Source organism: Pteropus medius, unplaced genomic scaffold (assembly GCF_902729225.1).
Source record: "Pteropus medius unplaced genomic scaffold, Ma_sr-lr_union100, whole genome shotgun sequence".
In the NCBI taxonomy this organism is placed as follows: domain Eukaryota; kingdom Metazoa; phylum Chordata; class Mammalia; order Chiroptera; family Pteropodidae; genus Pteropus; species Pteropus medius.
In genome coordinates this window covers 1,353,261-1,370,882 of record NW_024342539.1, presented here as the reverse complement: position 1 = coordinate 1,370,882, position 17,622 = coordinate 1,353,261, and the positions used below count along the sequence as shown (strand labels likewise).

The 17,622-nt window shown below is 40.0% G+C and overlaps 1 protein-coding gene across 3 annotated transcripts; it reads right to left on the bottom strand.

Moving 5' to 3' along the window:
• Positions 1-889: 889 nt before the first annotated feature.
• TP53INP1 (tumor protein p53 inducible nuclear protein 1) lies at positions 890-16,962 on the bottom strand. Of its 3 annotated transcripts, XM_039866368.1 has the most exons (5): positions 16,791-16,962; positions 10,467-10,723; positions 9,556-9,940; positions 6,798-6,835; positions 5,557-5,697 (listed from the first exon to the last, which is right to left on the bottom strand). In XM_039866368.1, exons 2-4 carry the CDS (start codon positions 10,576-10,578, stop codon positions 6,814-6,816), a joined length of 519 nt encoding a protein of 172 aa, XP_039722302.1. In that variant the 5' UTR covers positions 10,579-10,723; positions 16,791-16,962; the 3' UTR covers positions 5,557-5,697; positions 6,798-6,813. The 3 variants fall into 3 exon arrangements, with proteins under 3 accessions (XP_039722300.1, XP_039722301.1, XP_039722302.1); XM_039866366.1 differs by lacking the exon at positions 6,798-6,835 and having other exon boundaries at positions 890-5,697; XM_039866367.1 differs by lacking the exons at positions 6,798-6,835; positions 16,791-16,962 and adding an exon at positions 15,774-16,238 and having other exon boundaries at positions 890-5,697.
• Between the last annotated feature and the right edge of the window lie 660 nt (positions 16,963-17,622).

Genomic DNA, 17,622 nt, shown 5'->3' with positions numbered 1-17,622 from the left:
CCAAATTCAGAGCTAGATATAGATAATCTTAGGCCACGTGTCAAACTGTGAAGCTGTGCTGTGCCCATCCCCACAGACCACCTTCGCTTCTGGCTCACCTGCTTTTAGACTCCATTCAGCCATTGCCCTTGCGACGTGATCAAGCTGCTAGCTTCCTCGGCCATTCCAGTCACCTTGTAATTAAGTCTGGTAAACATGCTTCTCAGAGAAATCATTCACCTGCCATTCCATGTCAAGCTGTCTCTTCCAAAGTCAACTTTCATGACCTTATTTTCATCTTTGGGGTGACCCACCTCACTCCTGCCCCCAATTTGTCAACTCAGCTGAGAGTCCCTGAGATGATAAAATCTGTCTTGAAACAGGTTATATAGTTCTAGCATGCTCATCTTCCCCAAGGATTCATTAACATGGGAGTTATTCTTTGAGCTTCCTATTCAAGCATTCTGAATATTTACTGGCCTATTTAAACCAGAGCTCCACAACAGGGGGCATTAAAGAGCACTGGAGAGGCCATACTGCCCTAAAATGTTTTTAAAGATTGTGTCTGCATTTATACGGGAAAAGAACCTTTGAGAATCCACCAATTTAGCTTTAAAAAGGCTAAGAATCAGTGTATTAAATTATTAAATTATATATTAGTGTGTATATACATATATTTTATATATTAAATTATATCTACTGGGAAAAAGTATTGGCTAGGAGTTACTCTCAAATTCACATTCACTTAAATGGTTATTTTAATGTACTAATTTTACACAAGTTTTTAAAAACATAATTAAAGTGCATATTAAACACATCTTTTGGACAAAACTAAACAGCAAACATTTTAAGACACACCTAGTTTTAAAACTAATGACTATAAAGAAAAAATGAGAGAATCTGACAAATGTGAAGTTAAAGGACATTTTATTTACTGACAGATTAAAAACCGTAACTCCAGGCAGTGCAAAATGCACCACTGAACCCAATTACAAAGAACTGGTGTTAATACACAATGTTTAAGCAATGCTACACTTATTTTTGGCAAAGTGCTGTATTGTTTAGTCTGTGTATAAAACTGACCAGCTATGAACTAATCAGTATAAAAAGTTCTATAAAAACAAAAAAATTAGACAGTGGCTCAAGAAAACAAGCTGCCATTTATGCATAGAATGATATACAGTATATAACCTAATCAAATGTCCCTTTTTAGTTTTCAAGTTGTTGGAAAAAATGTGTGTCCAGAAACACATCAAGAAGGCACACAGTACAATCTTCAATACTCTTCAGTCTCTATAACTGACACCCTGCCCTTGAAAAGCAAATGTGTTCACAATTTTACTTGAGGAAAAACCAAAGCCACTCTTTTCTTTAAATAACACACAAATAATTGATTAAAGTTCCAAACCTCTGAAGGAAAATACAACCAAAAAGCAAGCAAAATCACTCATACACATCAAGCCTGGAAACATACACATCTAACCTCCCCAAGTGCTGGTTTGGTTTTTAGAAGTCCATCTAGAAAACAAATACTAAAACTTCAGGCAAATACAGAGCAAAACTGGGCATTTAACAATTACACAATTTAAAAAAAGTGTTGTAAGGAAAATTCTCAACAATATACATTATCCAGTTAAGCTGCCCTCCTATGAATAGTAACTTCTCCCCCATAAAAGGTACTGTTGCAAACAGAAAAAGAAACCTTCATCTGAATGCTTTCCAGTACCTCTTTCCCTACCCCACACCACTGTAATTGGTGTCAAATTTCAAGTGAAATTGGTGCATGGCAAGGCTGACACCATTGCATTATGTTGGTTTTCTAAATAAAGCATTTTAAATAAAATTTTAAGCATTAAAGTAAGTGGATAAGGAAGCCATTTACAATGCATCGACATGGTTGATGGCAATAAAACCATCCATGATAGTAACTCAACTTTTAGAAGAATTTAAATCAGTATGTATGGGCCTTATAAAATAAAAAGATAATTTTAAGGTAACATTACAAACATATGCTAGTATCTCCAGGACAAGGAGCGGTCTCTTAACTGATTCTAAAAACAAAAACTAATACTTGGAAACTCTTATTAAACTTTCTCCACTAATCTATTTAAATTTAAATATCTACTGGCAGGAGTCCTTCACTTTCTTTTTTTGTTTCTAACTCAGAGAAAATGAGGATAAGATTTTCTTCTTTGCTCTTTTAAGAGGATATAAAGACAATATATTTTCTTAAAGAGGAAGGGAAATAGCAAAGACAGATTTGACAAAGATACAAAGATTACAAACCAGTGTACTACACAAATTTGAGAAGTAAAAACAATAGGCAATGCTGAACGGCCCTCTCAGGTTTTAAGTACACCGTCTTCTCACTAGAACCACGGTACTGATACAACAGAGAAGGTATGTAAACAGGAACAGTTTGCATGGGAACTAGAAAAATTAACAGAAAATTAATATAAAAAAAGCTCCCTGGAATAGGAAGTTAAAAATCCAATCACTTTGCACCTTCTGTAAAAAATCTCCCAACCAACCATATAAATGCATTGCCACAAAAGATAAAATAATGGATTGTTAACCTTCAACTTACAGTGCAGTACATAATTCAATTAGTTGAGGAAGAAAAATAAGCATAAACATTATAAAATGTTTTATTAACAAAAATACAAACTTTGAGAAACATGGTGCATTATAAAAACTAAGAAACTCATTCATGAGCACTGCTTGTGTGCACCACATATTCCAGACATTTTCCAAATAACATTCTATATTATCAGTTTAGAAACAATCAGAGCACTAAATTCAGAGGGGTCTTATTTCTCACTGCCTGAATTTTTAAGGATATGCACTAAGCACATTGTAAACCACTAATGTTTATAACAGCAAAAGTAATAATTAACTTAGAATAAGTTGCATTTTGGCTGTGTTTCAAAGAATACTTAACAGGTCAACATCATTCTGTGTTACTACTGGTCTGAGACATAGTAGATGCCTAACAAACATCTAATGTCCAAGAACTTCAAATGAACTATGCAACCACTTTCTTCAATTCTTGCATGTGCCAAGTAAGACAGAAACCACAGTATGATATCACAGACAGTGTGGTAGCCCTTACCCTGAAAAAGCATCCCAAAGACTGAAAATCATTTGTCTTCCAGGAACAAAACATAAAAAACTAGGTCTAGATAGGGAAAACAAAAAGGCAATAACTGATGCAGAGATATAAATGTATTTAAGGTATCATGAAATCTGAAAAAAAATAGTACGAAAGGATCACTGCAGTTTTATATAGAAATCTGTTCATGCTGCCAAATTCTCATGACTGAACTTTTGTAGCTCGTGAGGTACTAAAAACTTCCATGTAATATATGAAAAAAGAGACTCCTATGTATTCAGAGGCATATATCCAGAAAACACTTAGCTGGTCTATTTTCAAGTTACCAACATATGGCCCTATAACAGACGTGATGTAAAACATACACACCTTCATGAAAACTCTACCTTACCTCCCAACTCAGGTAAACACAAACAGTAACAAAATAACTTCTAGCTTAGTTTGACAAAACTTTACAGACTTGGCCCTTAATTAGAAGCAAATAAATAAAGGGGTAGTTGAAATGGAAGGGGAATAAGGAGAGAAGGGGTATCTAGACTCTTGTTCTAAAGAGATATTTCCTGGCACTTCATCAATGCCAGTGGAAGAACCACCTAACACCACCATCTAACTACGCTATCTGACCTCTTCTGACTCCAACATCCCAGTCTAGTTAGAAAAGAGCACAGCTCTTCATTTAATAAAAGGTCTCTCATGGTTCCCTGCACCAAGCTGCTGCAGGGTTACTGAGAAATAGAATAATACTTCACACAACTATATGCTGCTTTTCCTTTGAAACATTGTAGAGATGTGTACTTATTTAATTAGGGTTTCAGAGGAGACAGAAGAATAAGCTATTTGATTATGAAGGTGATGCTACTGCTCTGTCAGTACAATGTGCTTTGGATTGTAAATGTGCTTAACTAAATCTCTGAGGAAACTGGTGAGTGTGGATGGCTCAGCAAAACCTATCACAACTGCTAAAAAATAAAGTGACTGGCTAGAGGTTAAGAAACCGATTTTTTTCTGTGTCGCGTTAACTAGCCCGTGCGTGCAGCGCATGCTGCGCTCTGGCCCCATTAGCACCAACACTGAAGAACAGCTGTGGCAGAAAAACTGTCACAGGCCGAACCTCCAACACTGGGTTCAGTGGAGAGGCCCTTGGAATTTCACTCAAGGTTCAGTTCTGGATAGCCCCACTTCAAATCGGGATTCAGCCTTCACGACTGTGCGGAAGGTGACTAGAACTGCTCCCCTGTTGGTGAGAGTAACAGAGGCCAAAGTGGTTACAGATTCTGCCTGAAACCCTACTTAAAACAAAAAATGAAAACTCAAGGAAGCCAACCTGCCACTCTTCATGCAGATACCATGAAAAGGATTTCCTCTCATCTTTGCCTGCCACTTGACAGGGCTGGCTCCAAGGCAGAGGATTTATTACTGCATCAGAAATACAAAGCCTATTGCTTTTCCCTTGAGCAGATATACATATGAAGTCGCTCAAGTGCCTGGACAAGTACTTCTGAATTTATAGCTAATGTGAGGTGGTGAGTGGGCAGAGTTGGCAGGAAAGAATCCAAACAACTTAAATAATGGACTAATGGGTTAGTTATGGACATACATTTTTTCAAATACAATTTCACAGGTCAAATTTAATCCCTCTGCACAAGACAAGAGCTTTTGTCCCACAATACCTGTATTGTCTGTACCACGTCACACAGCCATGTAGGAATTACTGAATGCACTGTTCATTAACACTTAATGTACCTGAATTCCAAAATGAACTGCATGGCTAATGTGGAAAAAAAAACCCATACACACAGAAATATGTCAAGTTTTCTTTCAACAGCCATAATTCCATTATATCCATGGCAACTATAACCTGTTAATGCTCATGTTAGTGTGTAAAAATGTATTCATTATATACAGAAAAGATTATCAAGTACTGGTCAATAAAGTGTATGGCTGACCCTGAGAATAAACTTCTGTTTACTCAAAAGATTGATTAAGTAATACAAAATAAAACGAAACTGAAAGATGCCTATTCTTGTACTTGGGAAGAAACGTCTTTAGAATGCTAACTCATGTACACCTTAATAGATTTGAAGACATCCCCAAACATCAAACACTGTAACTGTATTGATATGTTTCCAAAAATATTCTGAAAAAATTTACAAAAAAAGTAAATGTTAAGAGCAAGGCATTATGTGATACACAGCATGTAAATCTGGTTTTTCAAGATAGTGTCTAAACACACTAATACAACTATGTGATTGGTCACCAACTGGCTGTAAAGAGACAGCATCTTCAGCATCCAAACACGCATATCTACACACATGTACACAAACCAAGAGAAACCAACCAACTGAACTTGAAATTCTTAGTAATTGTACTGACGTGGGCAGGGCTGGTGGACAGCCCAGCCATTGTGCTTGACTTGCCGAGAGTGACAATCCCTGGTAAGATTTTGGCGACGAAGGCTATTTCTGTTCAGAGACTGTCTTTCACTATGTTCCTTTATCCATTGGGAAGGGTGAAAGCTCTTGGGTTGTTCCAGAAAAGCAGTATGAGCAGCAACAGTTGCAACATAGCAGTGAATGTGCTGCCCAATTTCATTTTGAGCTTCCACTCTGAAACAGAAAAAAAATGAGGATGTATTAAATAACAGAGTATGTTATTAATGAAATTGAAAGTTAATTAGCAATTCAATTTGACATACTAATTTCTTTATAGTTGCTTAGGGTTTCATGGCTGACTATTTTGTGACCATAATGACTGATAATGGTAGAAAGAAGCCAACTTTCAACAGAAATATGCTATATAATCCACAGGTGGTTAATTAAGTCTACCATTTTTTTTTTTTAATGCTCTACACTTAGAGTAACTTTCAATTACAAAGCAAACACATTTATATATAGTTTTCTGGGAGCAAAACTAACATTTATTGAATATCTGCATTTGCCAACTGTTTTTGCAAATATTATGTATTTTGATTCTTACTATATCTTAAAAGAAAGTTTTACTAATCAGAAAGCAAAGGTTCAGAGATGTTAAGGTCACAATTATTGACTGACTCAACCAGGATTCTATCACAGGCCTTGCTCCAAGGACCATGGTTCTGAATCAGGGTGAATACTGATGCACTGTGCCAGCAGCACCTTCATAAACATTTGCTGTCTTTAAGCAAAATGGTCTAGGAAACAAGGTTTACTTTACATCTGTATTCAACAGAACATGTATAAGAAAATTCTACTCATTTAATAACATTTTTCTAGTAAGAAGCTACCTAATTATTACTTATATCACAACAAGACACATTTTTAGAATGGCATTTTGCATAGCAATGTTATAAAGATCCCTGAAGAATACATAATCTTAAAATATGGCTGCAAACCATATGATTACTATGTTTTCCATATTAAAAGTTAATCAAATAGGATAGACCTAAACTATAAAAACACATTACATGAAGAGTTTTAAGATTTTTAAGAGTTATTTTACACAGGAAGGGTGGTTATATAGTTTGCCTATAATCACTAGGAAAAAACACTATTCTTTTAAAAACTATAGTGTTTTTAAAATAGTAAAATTAAAGCAGGTCATATTAAGAAACTAATAAAGAGAAGTTAAAGTAAAGACAGTGGTTTTTAAAAGGTGGGCACTTGAGTCCTTAGCCTCCCTGCTCGGATTGATAACACATATCACACGGTCTCAAAGGGAATATACTTACTCTGTGCCAGTGAGTCTTATAAGCAGCTTTTCCTGGCCCTACAAATGTTAAATGGTGAACTATTAAATCACTAGTAAAACTTAAAATGCTATTTAATTTTACCGTTAGGACGTGGTCAACTTCAACTGGTTTACTATGGGTCATTAAAGGCACATGTATTACTTAAGATTATGATAGCACAGAAACCATCACAAACAATATTTATTAAGGCTAAAATGCAATAAAACGCACATTCTGAAGCTCATCTGTAATTATGAAGCACCTTTTTTTTATGTGTTTTGTGGTCATATCTCTAAGAATAGACAGGATAGAAATGATCTAATATTTGAAAGACATGATTTATTCACTGCTCAGAAAATACAGACATTTACTACATAGCCATCCTCCTAATCTGGATAACACCTAATTTCTAACATGATTGATTTGAGTGGGCCTTATTTGTAAGAATTTCAAATCCAAAAACAAGGATGTTAAAAAAATCCTAGTTATTATAAAACTATAATTTGCAGTACTTTATGTCCAAAAAGAATTCAGATAAAGTTAAATGTGATCTTTTGATCCATTATATATGTATTCAACTGCCCTACATATCAAAACACATAACAAGATACAAAAACAAACGAGATATAAGAAATGACATTCTCACTGCATCAAAACTGCAAACACATAACCAGATGTAGTGCAAGGTTCTGGACTGGATGCTGGTTTGGACAAACTAGATGAAATATTCTGGGCTCCACTGAGGAAATCTGAGTATCGTTTCTATAGTAGATGAAGTGAAATTTTACTTAAAAAAAAAAAAAGTGGACATCATTGCCTAAAAAGGCAGATTATAAAGTAGTACATGCAGCTTGATTCCATTTAGGTTGAAAATGGTGTGTGTGTAGGTGTCACGCACATACACACATACAGAAAAACCCATCTGGAATGATATGCTTTACGGTCTTAAAGAGCATTCGGCTCTGGGTAGAGAGAACGTCACTTAAAACTTTTGCATATTTGTATTTTCTAATTTTCTGCAATGCATATGCACTGCTTCTATAAAAATGTTATTTACAAAGCTGCTGAATCTATGTATATATATACACACACTTTACTGAAAAGAAAATACACAAATGCCAGTAAGTTTAAAGTGACTATTAATCACGCTAAATTTTTGTACAGAATTCCTCAGAGGTGAGAATCAGGAAGAATTTTTAAAACTGCAGAAACTGATTTGAATCAACTATAAAGCAATTAAATCAATATCACCTCTAAAATACTGTATCGTAAATTTTTGTTGAAATGCCTGAAACACTGACCTCTTGATAAACTTACAGTGCTGAATAAAGTGCCAGTTTACCTAACATTTCCCATCAAAAATCTTACCCAGTAGAAAGCCTGGGTAACTATATAAGCAAATTATTTTTCTATTTGGTACAAGCGGATGTTTATCTTCATTCAAGATAATCTACAAATTGAGACTTCAGAGTGTAGTAAATTCTGATATGTTAACAAATGAATGAACTGCCTTGGCCTTCGTTTATATTTGGCAAACAGAAAATAGTAGAAGATAAACACAATGGTTTAGTGAGTACAGTTAGAGCCTAGACAATCCAAAAAGAGGCCCTTTAGATGACAGCACTAACAGCACCAACCATAGGAATATTCTGAAACACTCCAAAGAACTGAATTCATCTGTATTCTTGATAGGTAGTAAGGGAATTAAGGCAGTGCCAGCATCCCCCAAATGCTTAAACACCACAGGGAATCTTCCACTAATGTGCCTCATGTACTAGGAAGACTTTGAACTAATTAACACGGCCATGGGCTTTATCTGAGTGAGTGGGAGCAATCTTGAACACATTCCCTGGATAAAGGCCACAGAATGTCTCTAAGTTTGCTTTGGAACATATCAAACTTCACTGACCAGGCCCTTTCCCTGAGGCCCTCAACCCATTTGCCATTGAAACAGAGCCTTTCAGACCACTTGGGAGGCCAATATAACAAAACATATTTTGCATGTGAAATCTTTGCTCTGTAAGGCAGAAAACAACTTTCTGAGCAAAATGCTTTGGTGAAACTGCCATTTTACTTCATGCTTAAGAACTCTCAAGTTTTTCAAGGTTAAGCGCCATTTGATGTGGCACAGCTAAGACTACTCGGAAAAAAATACGAGTTTTCTTTTAAACCGGACAATTCTTTTCAAATTTGATACACTCAAATAATCCCATCTGTAAAGTGCCAGCTATATTCTAAGATACTTAGCAGAAATGCCAGTCTTTTCTTTCCATTCAGGAGAATATTATAAATGAGATGGCTCTCCATTATGTAACTGGAGTGTGCTACAAGTTTTCAGTCAGTATCTTATATTTGCATGTCATTTGTTTCCTACAAAATCATCCTCTTCCCTTAAGTGTTTACCATTTGAAAATCACTCAGCTACCTGCTTTTAAAAGGTACTGCAAAATGATAATATATGTGTATTTATATATACATATATATGTATACAGAGAGATTAAATGTGGTTAAATGTTAACAAGTGCTTTGAAGACAGTAATAGAACATGTTAAGAAGATACAGAACTTTTTTGAAAATCTAAAATGAACGAGTTTTTTATACCATCAACTGCCTTGTGCACTATGCATATACTTTTATAAATCTCTTTAACAAGATGACTTTTGCATCTTCCAAAAAATTAGTTTTGAATTATAGTAGAAATAAATAAAATGCAGCTAAACAGACTGCCTGTGGAGAGAGTAAAATACTTGTGACGTACCTGGTACTACTTGGGTTATGAAATTCATCTGTCCCACAGCTAGCCTCATTGAGACCAGAGCAGGAGTTATGTACGGCATAGACAGACATGCTAGGATGTTCGATGAGAAGGTTTTCCATAGGACTGGTTTCCACCTTGATAGTGGTTAATCCACCTGCAGTGAAACATGGGGGAGGGGTGATAAACCAGCTCTCCTCCATCGGACAGGATTCAAACTGGAGGAAGCAGGAATCACTTGTATCAGCCAAGCACTCAAGAGATGCAGGTAAACAGGAAAAGACAGAAGGATGCTTGGTAGGTGACCCTTCACTGATGTCTTCTTCTTCCTCGTCTTCTGCTGCTGACAAACCAGTGCAAGTGTCTAGATTGGAGTCCACGTGCGTTGCTGATGTCCCACAAGAGGATGAGTATCACATTCAGAGTACAGAAAAAGAGACAGTATTGTTAGTTAATGCTCACATACCTCCCTTTATTTACGTCAGAAACAAAACCATTTATATTCACTCATAATGATTATAAAATAATTTCTGAGCATTGCGTGTGTATGGTATATAACCGTAGGGGATGGATTACACTGGCTTTTTCAGGAATCATTTTCAGACTGTTCCCATTCTACTGAGAAAACATATAACAAGCCATATGGGTTATTGCTTATCTAGTATGAGAGTTGTCTAGTAAAGTGCCCCTGATTTGATCAGGGAGTAAGTTGCAAAACTGAGAAGTCTGACGTCAATCAATTTCACTGACTGGTCATCTGGCACAGGATGTTTCCTTCCATTTTTTTAAGATAAATTCTTGTTTATTTACTTTTAAGGCTTAAAAACCTTCAAAGTTACTGATTTACTTATGCAAAACTGAGATGCAAGAGTTTCCACTTTTGCTCTGACGTTTAATGGCAGAGAATACCTTACCTATGAAGTCAACAAGAATCCATTCATCATCTTCTTTCTCACTAAATTCTGGTTCTTGGTTGGAAGAAGTATTGACTTCACCCACAAACAGTTTATTCAGTCTCTGGAACATTGTTAAGGCAAGATTGAGACTTTGGCTGGATGTCTTTATAGCTGAGATTTCAAAACCCTGTCTTCAGTCAGCCTGATGGCACTGACAGGAGATTAAAGTGCACAAGGTGCTTATTCGACTTAGGGGAGAAGAGGAGTCATTATCCCTAAAAAAACAAAAACAAAAACAAAAAAAAACAGAAAAAGTTTATTTCAAATCAGCATCTTAGATAATGTGTGTGTGGTTTTAAAAGTACACACACAGACTCTTAGAAGAATGCACATGCCTTAGCCTCCAGCTACGGCTGTTCTCTTCCTCTAAGAGTTGAACATAAGAAATGCAATATCTGTTATTTACAAAATATTATGAGTACTCAAACGCAACCTGTAAATATCTGAAAATGAAATAAAAGGGAAAGAGTTGGTTCTCTTTCACATTCGTGCTTTTATAATAAGTGATAAATTTGAATATTTCAAACTGAAATACTGCTTTTCTGTAAGTAGAGGAGCAAAAACTAGATATTAAAAGACTTACTATATGATATTCAACTGCCCAGAAGCTGCCAAATGAACCCGGCAATAGTGCCCAGTGACCACCATTATGTTAGACCATCATCTTTCCCTGGCTCATTTTCTCTTGTGCTCTGTGTTTCTTGTAAATGACTAAAAGCATACCTAATTGCATTTAAAATTTTTAAGTACAGCATACTCTGACCTTCAAAACAACTCCTACAGCTGGCATGGAGTAATTTACACTGCAGAAAACTAAGGTGGACAGTGGCTAGAACTGGAAATAATCATTTACTGTGTAGTGGCCAGCAGTTGGTGCTACAGTCATTGTGTCTGGGTTCAATGCTGGCTCTGCTGCTTATGCCCTCTATGAATTAGAAAGTTAAACCACTTTAGCTGATAGCAGTTCCACCTCATGGAGTTCTGGTTAGTTCTATATGAGAAACTCCAGTCTTGTCTGATCTTATTCCAGAGTTCCAGATTTATATATCCATGTCACCCTGATTACCGATGGGCATATCAAACCTAACACATACCAAAGAGAACTTTTAATTTTTTCCCAAACACTCATACACAGTGTCCTTCATCCCCCTGCAGTGAGAAGCAGCAGCATCCAGTAGTTATTCAAGCCCGAAACTTAGCAGTTACTCTTGACTTCTTTTGAGCAATACCACCTCCTGTTGCTCCTCACCCAACCCCTCATCCAAACTATTAGCAAGTCCTGTTAACTCTAGCTGAACATGTGGGTCAAATCCACTTACTTCTCTCCACCACTACCTTCCTAGTTGAAGCTAACCTGGTGTTTCTCCAGACCCTGCTGATCACTTCCTAGAAGTCTCCCTGATTCTGTTCTTGAGATAATGCAGGCAACCTACTTGGCAAGGCACTTGGCACAAAGTTCTCAGTCGATGTCAACTATTGCATCAGGTGTAGTGCTAAGCTCAGGGGAGACAGCAGTGAATAAGACCCTCCCAGGGCAAGTGGAACAACCCAGTGTGATATATGTCATGGAAGGAGAAGTACTGGGTATTCCCCAGATCTACACAGGTAGAAGTCAGGGAAGGACTCCTGCAATAAGTGACTTTAATCTTGAGTGGATAGAAGACCAAGACTGGAGGAAGGGGGAGGAGCACTGGAAACTTGCAGTTGAGTGAGAATGTGGCACTTTCACTACGGCTCAAGATGAGATGGACAGCCGTGAGAACAGGCTGGGACACGAAGCAGGAAGCCAGAAGTTAAGAGGAGAGAAAAGTTAAGGATGGCCCAGGTTTATGGCCTGGCAAACTGGGAGGATGGTGAGACCACTTAGTGGAAAAGGATTACTGAAGAAAGTACAGGTTGGGCATTTTGGACAGGCCGAATTTGGGAAGTCTGCAAGTTGTATATTAATAGGTGGCTGAAAACAGGGCTTTGGAGTTCAAGGGCATGGTCTCCGCTGGGGGCAGATTTGGGAGCTGTCAACATAAAGGGGATGACGTAAACCATAAGAATAGATGAGACCATCCAGGGATGATGAAAAGTATCTTGCTAAAGACACTTCTTTTTCTCATGAGCATCAGCCTTGAAACTATAACTTCAGACTCTGACATTTCACTTTCAAAATGATCATCTTTAGCTGTTAATGTAGGTAGAATCTGTAGCTGATGTGACTCTTGGTTTAATTCTTTATGTGCAAATTGGACTGCTACAGTTGTGTGACATGATACTATGACTGTGTAGTACCACAAATGTGGGTTCCAATCAATGATATCTGAACACTTTTGTGGTTGCAATCTGTCATCCTCAGCCATTAAATATTAAAAATGGGTAAACAGGAAGTATCTCTTTTATAACCAGTATTCCTGAAACCCTCTGGAAAGCACCATGGCCAAATCATGAAGGCTGGAGCTCTAGCATGAGAATTCAAATTTAGCTTTTATGTTGCATGTAAGAGAAATTAGAAAAGTGGGCTGTATAGTTTGCTTGACCTGCTGTGGTGTGACAGTTATATCCCAAAAGATGAACTATCATAAGGTCTGATTCAATAAATGTTTTGAACATATAAGCTAGAAGAGAAAAAAGAAGTTATTTTCAAAATCTTTTCTCCATTTCGCTTAAATTATGGAGGCAGATATAGGTCTCAAATACATTTCTGTCTTCTGAATCAGCTGAGATTAATCCCAGTTGTCCAGAGCACAGAGCTGGATGCAGACCCTGCACCAGCTAGAGATGGAGCTCAGAATGGTAGGGGGCCACCCTTCAGGGGAACCCTTGTTTGTCTTGAATGAGCACCTTGTTCCCCCAACTGTATTGCCACATGAGGGTAAGTCACTGGGGCCCAGTCCAGGTAAGTGGAAGCTACAAGGCAGAAAACATTGCTGGGGCAACTGAGGTTGGGGCCACTGCCCCCTCTAGCTACAGCTCCAAACCCACACAATGAAAGCCAGCTTATCCTGGAACATACACAACTCTGTCACAGGAAAGGTGTCTCCAGAGGAGCTTTCCATGGGGCAGCACAAGTCAATCTTCTTTTGGTTTTCTGCAGTCAGCAGCTGTTTCCAGATGTCCCATGTCTCCTACAAAGACAACCAACCTTGGGTGCACAGTGTTCAGGAACCCAGCTAGGCAAGAGAGGACCACATCCTCATCTTTCCTGAGTCACTGGTGGTATTTACATGACACATCTGTTGAAGCGCCATGGGAAAGATGCAAAATGAGTCATTCTGCCAATGACCCAGGGACTGTTCCTACCCAGTTACTGCTACTCTTGACCTTAGCTCCAACCAAGGAACGGGAGGCTCTCCATGGGGCTGGTTCCATGGGAAGCTAAAAGGCAAAGCAGAAAAGACTGCTCCTCACCACTGACTCTAGGGCAATGATAAAACTAAAGTGAAAATTCCTAAGAGGACAAATTTACAAATACAACTATGGAATTTAGCAAAGAGGCAGAGGCAAAGAAGTGTAGGTAGGGTAGCGCAGCTGTATTTTGGTGCACCTGCAAGCTCTCAGTGGTAACCCATCTCAGCTGGGCAGTCTCAGTGGAGGAAAGCAACAAAGTGTCTGTCTGAGCCCAAGCATTTCAAAAAGGCAGTTTCCATGGCATATCTCCTGGCTCCAAATACCTCTACCCCTCCCCTAAAAAAATGTCTTTTTCATTATAAAATGAATGAAACCACATTATAGAAAGATTAGAAAATAAGAAAAATAGCTATTAGTCCATGTCTTGTTGCAACCATTGCTACTATATTGTACATTTTTCTCTAGCTTTTTCTTCTATATATAAAGTTTCATCATTAGTTTAGTGAATGCAAAATTTTGTATCCTTTGTTATTTAACATTTTACCCTCAATGTTTTGCATTTAATTAGTTGAGTAGAAAGGCTAAGGAGTAAGGTGGATGAGTTGAAAATTTATGGGGAAAAGCATTCTAGTTTGAGAATTTACAAAGGGAGTTGCTAGTCGGGAAGCACTTGTTAATACAAATTAGCTTCACATTTTTGAGACAGTACTAACCTAGAGGCAGCCTGGCTCTGGCATTATCTTGTTGTGCTTAAAATCTTGGCTCTGCTACTTGCAGCTTGTGTGAACTTAGGATATTTAGTAACTTCTTGGTGCCTCAGTTTTCTCACCCCTAAAATGGGATGGTAGTACCAACATTTAAGGATTAAGCATATATCACAGAATAGTGCGGGGCACGTATCAGCACCCAGTAAATATTAACCACAGTTCATTCCAAGCCAGTTGTTGACTAAATCATGAAGCATCTTTGGGTCTGAATGTCTTTATCCGCAAAATGTTTATATATTAGAGCTACAATTTACTGAATACTTATTGTATGGGATAGGGACTTCAGGTACTTATTTGTCCCACCGTACTAATGAGGAAACTGAGGCTCAGAAATTTTAAAACTTGCTCAAAAGTGACAGAGCCGCTCAGGGGTGGAGCCGGCATTAGAGCTTAAGTCTGACTTGTTCCAAGTACCTTGCTTTTTCCTGAATATGATCTCTCAGGTTCCTTCTAGCCTCGACTCCTGCTCTATAAACTTCAGAAAACAGTGCTTTTCAGTTGGGTTTGGCTGCCAGTAGGCGGCTCCAAAAACATTAAAAAATAAAAAAAAAAATCCCACAACTTTGATGATCTAACTTCTATGTATACAGCTGTGGCTTCTTGACAGTTTTGAAATATCAGGTGGCTAAACAAACATATCTTCGTTGAAAAGAGTCCTCAAAATGACCTTTCTCTTTATAGCCCACCCTCTTTTACTAGTTTAGAAAAATATGCTGATTTGAGTAATTTACAATCATTTTTAAACTGCAAAACAAAAACAAAAAAAAAAACAAAAAAAATGCAAGAAAGTTGTCTTTGCTTGTTCTGCCTGGATGTTTAGCTAGCTACAAGAGGGTTATTCTCCCTGGGGCCCACAACTGTCGGCTCTGAGGCTGAATAACAGTGGACAAAGACAGCAATAGGTGGTAATTTATAGCCTGTTAACCCTGAATTTTGAAAGTAGGGCCATTCCCAAGAGAAATATGAGGGAGCACTCACAGAAAAGAACAAATGATAGGATGAAAAAATAAAAGATCTTGGTCACAGAAATTAGTAAGGTTCTGGTTCCGGGCTAGGGCCTTTAAAAATTATGCTGCCAGTTCAGAATTATAGTGGCTGCGACTGACAATCAAAAGCTTCCCAAGTGCTTTACACATATACAATAAAAATGTATTTCAATTACCAAGCAAGTGATTTCTGGATCTTAGGGCGCACCTCATTATTACTTCTGTTCAATGATCCCATGGGTCACTTTTTCCTTCTCCGAAACTTTGTGTTCGGAAAAGGCTCTTTTAGCAACGGTTGCCCAAGTCCTTAGAAGTTACATTTGGAAAGGGGCTCTTCCTCAATCTACTCTAAATTGGAATTAACACAAAAGATAATAAGCAGACATAAGTAGAAACTACAATAAAAACGAGGAACCCCCCACGTGAAATTCATCTCCATTTTGAAAGAGAAAACACCATTTCCTTTTAATTGGCTATGTGGCCTTGAGTAAGTTAGTTACTCAAGCTCTTTAGGCCTCGGGTTTCCTATTTATAAGGTAATAGGATGAAGCCCTCAGCATCGTATATGCACATCGTAAGCGCCCAATCAACGTGGTTAAAATGATTCGGATTTTAATTACGATGGGCAAGCAAAGCGCTCTTTTCACAGGTACAACTTCAAATAGTGATGTGTAAGATCCAGCAGGGTCAAGGAACATGCCACGGACAGGTGGACACTTAGGACACTGAGGCGCCGGTCGCCGAGGTCCCGGGTGCCGCGGGCGCCGCAGGGTCCCCAGTGCGACGGTGCGCGACCCAGGCCCAGGAGCGCTTGCGGACCCCGCGAGGATCGCGGGGCCGCGGACTAGGACAGCCGCGTCCCCGGGCAGTGGCCAGGAGCCCCCGACCAACGGCCGACCGCCGGAGGAGGAGGAGGAGGTCTCGCCGCGGCGAAGAAAACAGGCCACGCTCGGGGGAGGAGGCAGAAACCAAACACTCAACCGCCGCCCGGCGCCGGAGATCGGCCCGGCCCAGGTCCACGCCCGGGGCCGCTGGGCCCGCCGAAGGGGTGCGCGGCCCGGCGGCGGCGCGGGGAGGACGCGGGGGGCAGCGGAGCGCACGGACTGCGGCCGGAGGGCAGGGCGCGCGGGTCGGGGCAGCGCCCCCGCGCCGGCCGGGACGAGCGGATGCGGCCCGGCCCCACCCGCACTTACGTGGGCCCGACCTGCGGCGCGGACGGCACGAAACAGCAGGCGGCAGGCGCGGCGGGCGGCGCGGGGCTGCTGAGGTAGCTGCGGCTCCCGGGACGGCGGGCACGGGGCCGGGCCGGCCCTCCTGTCGCTGCGCGGCTGGCCGCCGCCGGCCGTCTCGCTGCCTTTGTTGTTGTGCAGCGCTCGGAACAGCTGATCCGCCGCTCCGCCCGCCCGGCCGCCCCGCCCCGGGGCCGCGCCAGGCCCGGCCCCACCAATCCGTGGCGTCGCGGGCCCGGGGCCGCCCTGCGAGAGGTTGTCACCAACGCACGTGACCTGGCGCCGAGCCCGGCGACTCTCAAGTTAGAAACAAGCCCGGGCAACAAAAGCTGGTTGCTGAGGCGAGAAGAGTTGGGCGAGCTGAAGGAAGGAAGAGTTGGGTGTGGGGACCCTGGCACTGGGGCGACTGGGCGACAGGAGAGGAGGGGCTGGGGGAATAGAAATGGGAACCCGCAGGAGAATGAGGAAGAACGCGAAGGGTGAGAGAAAGATCCCTGACCCCATTGGTCCCTTTGGCCAAGGATTTGGGGCACCAAGGGACTCACTTTTTGTTGTGAGAAGAAAATTAAGGGCATTGGGGAGTGACGGAGCCTAAAGACCGCAACAGGACCATTCAGGCCAGCGCAGGGGTAAAACCTAGACGTGGCTGTCTGGCAGGTTCACTTCTTGGCTTTCTTGGAAAGAAAGTGTGGGTTCCAGATATAGAGGATGCCGGCCCACCACACATCCTTTTTAAGAGAGGGAGCCAGGCCCCGCTTTGCCGTTTTAACTAACTACGGGAGCTGACTGAACTTGC